General features: G+C 43.9%; 4 protein-coding genes across 4 annotated transcripts; 2 read left to right on the top strand and 2 right to left on the bottom strand.

The window, feature by feature from the left end:
• Nucleotides 1-988: 988 nt before the first annotated feature.
• LOC6606174 (circadian clock-controlled protein) lies at nucleotides 989-2274 on the top strand. The gene is made up of 3 exons (XM_002030946.2): nucleotides 989-1229; nucleotides 1417-1657; nucleotides 1717-2274. The coding sequence occupies exons 1-3, from the start codon at nucleotides 1097-1099 to the stop codon at nucleotides 2153-2155; spliced, it is 813 nt and encodes a 270-aa protein (XP_002030982.1). The 5' UTR covers nucleotides 989-1096; the 3' UTR covers nucleotides 2156-2274.
• Nucleotides 2275-2279: 5 nt separating this feature from the next.
• LOC6606173 (protein takeout) lies at nucleotides 2280-3461 on the bottom strand. Its single transcript, XM_002030945.2, has 4 exons — nucleotides 3260-3461; nucleotides 2802-3121; nucleotides 2660-2714; nucleotides 2280-2599 (listed from the first exon to the last, which is right to left on the bottom strand). The coding sequence occupies exons 1-4, from the start codon at nucleotides 3360-3362 to the stop codon at nucleotides 2298-2300; spliced, it is 780 nt and encodes a 259-aa protein (XP_002030981.2). The 5' UTR covers nucleotides 3363-3461; the 3' UTR covers nucleotides 2280-2297.
• Nucleotides 3462-3780: 319 nt separating this feature from the next.
• LOC6606172 (inhibitor of nuclear factor kappa-B kinase subunit beta) lies at nucleotides 3781-6787 on the bottom strand. The gene is made up of 5 exons (XM_002030944.2): nucleotides 6578-6787; nucleotides 4803-6262; nucleotides 4577-4746; nucleotides 4123-4518; nucleotides 3781-4067 (listed from the first exon to the last, which is right to left on the bottom strand). The coding sequence occupies exons 1-5, from the start codon at nucleotides 6717-6719 to the stop codon at nucleotides 4034-4036; spliced, it is 2202 nt and encodes a 733-aa protein (XP_002030980.2). The 5' UTR covers nucleotides 6720-6787; the 3' UTR covers nucleotides 3781-4033.
• A 264-nt stretch (nucleotides 6788-7051) lies between these two features.
• Nucleotides 7052-7965, top strand: LOC6606171 (methyltransferase-like protein 23). The gene is made up of 2 exons (XM_002030943.2): nucleotides 7052-7281; nucleotides 7340-7965. The coding sequence occupies exons 1-2, from the start codon at nucleotides 7153-7155 to the stop codon at nucleotides 7952-7954; spliced, it is 744 nt and encodes a 247-aa protein (XP_002030979.1). The 5' UTR covers nucleotides 7052-7152; the 3' UTR covers nucleotides 7955-7965.
• The last annotated feature ends 103 nt before the right edge of the window (nucleotides 7966-8068 follow it).

Genomic DNA, 8068 nt, shown 5'->3' with positions numbered 1-8068 from the left:
AGACTGCGTAACAGAAACTTGCAACCAGACTACACGCGACAAGCGCCACATGGAAGGGGAGATTGTCGGCATCGGTGGCCCGAGGCCACGAAGAGTCCGAAAACCGGACAACACCCGTGACAATGAAGGGGCAAGGCGGCGTCGACTATCCCAGGCAGACAACTCCAACTCCCGTTGCGATCGAGTCGCGTCTGCGTAATACCAGAAGTAGTCAACAGGTGAACAACTTCGGGGGAGCTCTGCCCCACCATGGTGGAGCCCGAAGCAGGCCAGGCTATATATACATACATATGTATGTCGTGTGTGTGGCGCAACATTCATAAACATAAACAACCTGGGAACCGGTGGCATTTATGCGGCAAACGAACATAAAATGTAAGGTAACATAAAAGCACAAATATCAATACAACAAATAAAACATCCCAAATATTCGGTCAAGTGCTGGGGCTTCATGTGCACTACACTTGGGAAAGTTGGCATAGTACCTCTGCAGCAATTAAAACCGATGAAGCTCAACGGCTTGAATGGCTTATATAAATTTAATCGCTCACACATTAGGCAATAACTAAAATAAAATAGCTTTCTTTTCTCTGCAATTTTTCAAATGAGGTACTTTAATAAATTAGTGTCGTTACTAGTCATTTATACGTGACTTATTCTGCAGAGAGAACAATTCTTTTAAACACCAAAACGTATGCTACATATTTCACTTGATGGATATCAATGATAATCATAGGCAAGATTTTAATAAAAATCAATTCCTTAAAAGTGCATTGCTTTCAAAACCTTTTTTCATCAACTTTTTCCCGCGGTCACTTGGCAGGCGGATAAACGGGTAGTACCGAAATCGCGGAATTCGTAAAGCCAAAAAAAGTGTATGTAAAACTGGCCGCAAAAGCAGCGAACGAAAAACACAACTATTGTTGGCCAACTTGGCCTTTGATGGTTTCGTTCGACTTTTCTGTTGGCTATCCCGGCACTTGGTCTCGAACCATCGTCGCCAACGGTCGCGCTCAACGGATAGCAGATTTCACGCCACGGATTAAAGTGGCGATCCCAAAGATACCCCTTGCTTTAGTTTCGTTCGCCTGTAAACATGGTTGTGAGCACAACATACTGGAAGTTGGCCGTTAGTTTGAGTGTTTTCGGTTCGATTTTCCTGATAACAGGCTCCCACGGGGCATATACTCGCGAAATTGTCAACGACAAGCTCCCGTTGCAGGAGAGGCGTAAGTAGAGTTGGCCAACAGACCCGAAATATAGATACATATATATATATTCATATTTAACGAATAAAGAACCGTTTTGAAAATGATTAAGCAAACTAAGTTGTAAATTTGAGTCTATAATTAATGTAAACATGTATCGAAAGACCAAATTTTGGAAATTAAATGTATAAACCAATTCTTTCCTCAGCCCCGTGGCTGCAGACGTGCAAACGCTCCAATCCGAACGAGGACAAGTGCTTTCGGCAGCTCTTCGAGGGATGCTTTCCGGCACTAGCCGCTGGCATTCCGGAGATCGGGGTAAAGAGCTTTGAGCCCCTAAACATTGACCAGGTGTCGGTGTCCAAGGGCAGCGGCAATCTGGTGCTATCCGGAGGATTTCAAGACCTGGTCATCCGAGGACCGTCCAACGCGACTGTGCGACGAGCCAGGTAATTAAATATAACTCACTAAACACCAAATAGCTAATAACAAACCCACTACGCTCTAGCTTGGATCTGGAGCGGCGATTGCTAAATTTCGAGCTGGAGCTTCCAAGGCTTAGGATCCGGGCGAAGTACAACCTGAAGGGAAATATCCTACTTCTGCCCCTTGTGGGCAGTGGAGACGTGGCTATGGCACTGAAGAACGTACACACAACCGTGTACACAAGGATCTCGCTACGGAACGAGAGCCGCACGGGCGACGAGATCATCCATATCGATGAAATGAAGGTGGGCTTCGATGTAGGCGCCATGAGAATACACCTGAAGAACCTATTCAACGGAAACGAAATTCTGGCGGCATCGATTAACTCCTTTCTGAATCAAAACGGCAAGGAGGTGATAGCAGAGCTGCGTCCAGACTTGGAACTGGGACTGGCAGACATCTTTCATGGGCTGTGGAACAATGTCTTCTCCAAGATGCCCACCAAACTGTGGCTGGTTTAGTGATCTTGAGGACCATGTCCGCCGTTTTTGTATTATATATATAATTTATTTCGCTTTTAACTGTCTGCTTAATTTGTAGGCTACTGTTTGAACTACGATTAAATCAGTAAGATAGAAAAAAAAATTGTCTTCACTCGATATTTTACTTGGGAAGCAGATGATCGTAGCTAAAAGAAGCAAACAATTTATCCACGGAGGCCCTCAAAATGTCCACCAGCGCCTTGGTCATCAACGGACGCACTTCCTCGGCCAGTGCCTTCCAGTTCTCGTTGAGGAACTCGTTCATGCGATCGCCCAAAGCTTTGTCCCCGTTGAAAAGGTTATCCAGATGAATGTGGACATCAGATAGCTCGTACTTAACTTTCACAGTGTTGATCTTCAAAAAGTTGGCTCCATTCTTTTTGTACTCCTGTCCAATCAGCTCGGTTCGCATGGTGATGTTAACTGCAGGAATATTACAAATAAATATATATAGACTTTAAAGACTTGGCTCTTTTAGCTTACCGAGATCCACATTGCAGTGGCCATCGCCCAAAAGTGGCATCATCATAATTTTTCCCTAAAATAACAGAACAGAATAACAGTTTTAGTTAAGTCAATTAAGTTTAAATTGTTGACAATACAATATTCATACTTCTCTACTGACCTTAATGCTGTAGTCCGATTCCATATGCAGCTTTGGGAAAGTCAAAGACAAAATGAACTTGAGTTTTGAAGGCTCCAGACGCAGCTCATTGACCGTGTGCTTTGAGATGCCTGTGACTTTGACGTTTCGGTACACTGAGTGCAAGTAGATGGCCCCGGAGTCCTGGTCCATCTTGACCTGGGGAACAACCAGCGGCTCCATGGCAGGTATATATAGCTCTGGTATACCTTCTATAAGCCGTGGACGCAGTTCCTCATAGGATTCTCTAACGCAGGTGTCTAGGTCAGGTGCATTGCGATGGCATACCTTAAGAAAGGAAGCTAAAGGGGCGAAGCAACAAAATTATTTTACTTATTCCATTGCTCCCATTTAAAAAAATAAATTGTTAAATTTTTTAAATATCACTATACTCACGCGATTGTTAGTAAAATATAAGAAAGACAAATTGATTTACGTACGCAGCTGATCCGGCATTTTGTTTGGAGGTTTGGCTGTTGCCCACTCTATATGTAGTACTACTCCTAGGACCAAAAGCAAGCCCGTCAAACAGTATTGGTTCATTTTGTGTATCCTTGCGATCTCCTTGAAGCTCTGGCAGTGGTCACCGGCTTTCGGCTTATGGTGGCTGCCCAGTTGCTCAATTCGCTTTTATAGCCACGTCTGGCATGGCCAAAAGACGACTAATTCTCTGTTCTGCCGCATGTGCAATTTCCCGTGACATTGCAATCCTCAGCAAGTTTTATTTCAATTGACCAAGCCAAGCTATATACAGCTGTTTATTCAGAAATTAAGCGGTCTGTATATATACAATATATGTAAATACACATATATGTCATACACTTATATAATCTACTGTGGATTAAATATATAGCCAGTATTGATATAGGAAAATAGACATCTGGAAAGCAGATCAAATCCAAGTGTACCATTTCACGATACCGCGAACAGAAATTAAGTAGTGAAAAAAAAGCGTAGCTAGTAAAAATACTCCAATTTTAAAAAAGGTTTGTCATTTATTTCAATGTTCGTAACACATTTTACTAAAAAAATAAAAAATCGTTTTAAACTGAGAACATGCGAAGATTCTATGAAACTAATAAAGCTAATTAATTGGGTAAGCGGACGATAACAAAATAAGATCGAAATTCATATTTGTATGATTTCGAATGGACAAATATTCATGCGATTTTGATTGAAATCAAATTAAAATGTATGGTCGACCAGAATGCACACTAATAGTGATCAATTTTCATTTCATGAACAAGCCTGTAAACCAAATCATTTATTAGTAAATTTTTAACAGTTTTCAATATTAACTTACATGTTGTTAATCCTTTCTGCCGCTTCGATGGCGTTTATCGTGCGTAGAGAGTCAAATGGATCCGAGCTGGTTGAGCCAGAGCTTATAGCTAGGCGGTCCAACGCTGCGCTTAGCTCAAGCTTTGGAGGTTGTGTGTTGGAGGCTGGCATCAACATCTGCAAGTTAAGCTGAAATATCTCCTCCTTAATGTCGCAAAATTGTTGTTCAAGGACCGGGATGGACTCCTTGGTCTTAAAATATAAGCAGTGCATGTGATCGATAGACTTGGACAGATTTCTAGCCTCGCCCTTTTTATATAACTTGAAACGAGTGCTTGCGAATTGCTCGGCGACATTATTCAACTCTGATGGCGAAATTACCGCACCATTGCAGACGTATTCCTTATAAAATCGAGTGCTAAGAAATTAAAAACAAAAAAGCTGCATTATATTGAGGTGGTCATTTGATACCTTACCAATCGAATAGGTCTTTCCCGCAAACTTCTTTCCGTAGTTGATTGGTGGTTTTAACCATGACCTTGGCTTCACGCAAGCAGGATTCCAAGTAAGACTTAATTGATTTCGCGCTTTGTATAATGATTTCATAATTTCGGTTAAGCTTCTCCAACTGTGCACTGCTGATAAGCTGAAAAAAAAACTGAATTACTACTGGATTAAGGGTAGAATAGTAAGAATTGCTACCTGACGGGACGGAATCTTTGCTTGGGCTTCTTTTAGCAAACTTTTTAGCTGATCACAGGCAAAGGAGATTATGATACGCTGCTTATCGATGCTGTCTATGTTGAACGAATTTTCCATCATTTCGTCTTCCAACGACAGCGCACGCTCGTTTATTCCTGACACGAGCATTTCGTATCTTGCTTGCTCCTTGGTAAGCACGTAGAGCATATCCAAGACAACACGGTTTTGCAGCCATCTTTCCGCCGTCTTAAATTTGTTAGCGATAAACTTTCGAGCAAGAATTGATAGAATGGGTTCAGGTGCATTGTAGTCACACTCTTTCTTGACCTGGAAGATGTACAACATCACAGGTGGATTGCTGCACTTAGTCCACTTTCGTGAATCTTTGCTTGTGTCACTCCACTCCTCCACATACAGCTGCAAAGGCTTACTTTCGGGCGTAACCGTTTTGTTCGGATGGGAAGTGGGCAGTACGAAGTACAGTTCCTTTTCGTCCATTCCGGTGTCCCGGACAATCAAGCCAATTAGATCCTTCATAGTCATCTCCGCAGAGACCGCATACTCAAGTCGTTTGCAGTGGTTAACAGCAAAAATAGTTAGCACATTCATATTGAGTATTTTGTCCAGGTCATCGAAGACGACTGGAACTTCATTAGCTGCTAGTAGACCGCGTTCCTTGTAGTTTGAGTTTAGCGGACTGCGCAGCCATTTTGTGAACTCAGCAGCCCAGGGCCGCGACAGATGGTGCTCCTGTGGCAGTTTAAACTGATTCACGAAACGAGTATTATCCTCCGGATCCTCTGTGATAGCAATGCATCCGGCAGGCTTTTTTATCAGATTGACTACAATGTTTTTAAGGTTTTGATGGGGGATGAAGGGCAGTTCACCAGTGACCAGCTCATAGGCAATTACTCCGAATGACCAGAAATCCACGGTCGAGTTGTAAAAACCCTTTTCTACCACTTCTGGGGCGAAGTAATGTCGGGTGCCCACCACGCTCTGCACCATGGTCTGGTCGGGAGTTCCTCGAGCGAGTCCGAAATCGGTTAGCTTATAGACTTTCTTGCCATCAACTCCTCGTTGGATTACTATATTGTCCGGCTTCAAATCGCGGTGGCAAATCCCACACACCGAGTGCAGAAAATGTAGGGCCTGACGTAGAGCTGCCAGGATCTGCCGCACCTCGAACTCCGTCAGACCATTAGCATTCTCCGGGCTCTGTAGACGCTTCCTCACGTCTCCACCGTTACAGTATTCCAGCACAATCACAGGTAACTCAACACTGTGCATGTCATTCAGGTACTTCAAAAAGTCCGGATCCTCGTTGTCCAGGATCACGCCAGCCACAATATGGGGACTTTTAAACTGACGAGACCAGTTCAGCTCCTTGTTCCAACGCTCGCTGAACTTTACTTGCTGATCGGCGCCCAGAGACTCCAACACCTTGAAGTGTTTGGTGGCTATGTGGAAAATAAATAAACACTTAAGACTGACGTTTAAAATATCTGCGATATCGGCTAACTCAGCCGAACGGCTATAAGCGACATATCTCATGCGGAGACCTAGGAATTTCTAGGAATTGTTGGGCAGCAAACATGTATGTTATTTTTTAAGGTTTTATGATTTGGATATATAGAAAGAACAACAAAAAATGTAAATGTTTTTGAGTATGGCTGGTGGGTGGGGGGTTTGGTAATGTGTGTGATTGCAAAAAAGAAAATCATAAAAATATTTATAGTATATTTGTGTTAGCCCATAAGGTTCTTATAGCTCACCAATTTCACGGCCCGTAGTCCGGTTTCGCCAATGGATAACCTGGCCGAATCCGCCCTGTCCCAAATTCCCGCACCGCTCCCAGTTTCCACAGGAGTCCATCTTGTTGATCTCGTTTAGCTTTATTTTATTTACGGAGCTCATTCTTCCAAGAATCTGAATCCCTCCATGGCAATTGGAAAATCAAAACTTCACAGTGATCATACGAGATGGGCGATATTCGATTGTTCGTACACTTGTCATCAGACAGCAGCAGTCGCGGTCACTAGAATTTAAGTTAGAGGAGCGCTCAGCTGCAACTACTTTATATTGGGATGCTTTTAAAAAATCTGCACTAGTTGGGATACCCATAAACGTTTTTAATTGAAACTTAAAATAAAATGGTGGCCCAAAATGTCAACTGATACTGAAGTGACCATTGGAACACCCGGTCACTATTTGCTTCGCTCACCTCAATATTTATCGATTAAGTTATCGCAACGAAGTGGCATCGCTAATCAAACAGGTTGTAAACAAAACTCTGAAAAATAGCTGCAGTTTAGTGAAAACAGTAATACTCCTGCATGCTTGAGCTAAGATGCGTTTCCACATGAAGAGCGGCAGCGAGGACAATGACATTGTGGCGGCCACAGCCACTGCCGAGCATATCCGCAAGTTTGTCTTCAGCGGATCACCCGCCGAGCGACTTGAGATCAAAATACCTGAGGTAATCCTTAAAACCAGGAGTTCGTGTAGTAACTAAAGTATCTGAAATCCGCCTACAGCTGCTTCAGGGAGCCTACTCCTTCTACACATGGCCCTGCGCACCAATTTTAGCCCACTTCCTGTGGGAGCGCAGACAGACACTGGCGGGCAAGCGCATCCTGGAGCTAGGGAGCGGCACCGCCCTGCCTGGCATCCTGGCGGCCAAGTGCCGCGCCCAAGTTGTTCTTACTGACAACTGCATTCTGCCCAAGTCCCTGGCCCATATCCGAAAGTCCTGCCTGGCCAATCAACTGCAGCCGGGGGTTGACATCGATGTGGTGGGCCTGAGTTGGGGCCTGCTGCTAAACAGCGTGTTCCGTCTGCCGCCTCTGGACCTTATCATTGCAGCAGACTGCTTCTACGATCCCAGCGTGTTCGAGGATATCGTGGTCACAGTCGCCTTTCTGCTGGAGCGAAATGCCGGGGCCAAATTTATATTCACATACCAAGAGCGGAGCGCCGACTGGTCTATCGAGGCGCTGCTCAAGAAGTGGAAGCTGCAGGCTTTACCCATTAGCATGGAGGACATTGGCAAGGAGTCTGGAGTGGATATGCTGGAGTTTATGGGCGGACACACCATTCATCTTCTGGAGATCACGCGCATCGAAAGCGATGGCTCAATAAATACAACATAACAATTATACAATTAGCTTTTTTTACTGAATGTCAAAACTATCTTAGTTCTACATGTTCTACACGGCAATGTATTTTATACGGGGGTGGTAATGAATGTTGTTTAGACAAAACGC

This window comes from Drosophila sechellia, chromosome 3R, assembly GCF_004382195.2.
Source record: "Drosophila sechellia strain sech25 chromosome 3R, ASM438219v1, whole genome shotgun sequence".
Classification (NCBI taxonomy): domain Eukaryota; kingdom Metazoa; phylum Arthropoda; class Insecta; order Diptera; family Drosophilidae; genus Drosophila; species Drosophila sechellia.
The sequence above is the reverse complement of the archived record's forward strand: the minus strand, read 5'-3'. Positions and strand labels throughout refer to the sequence as shown.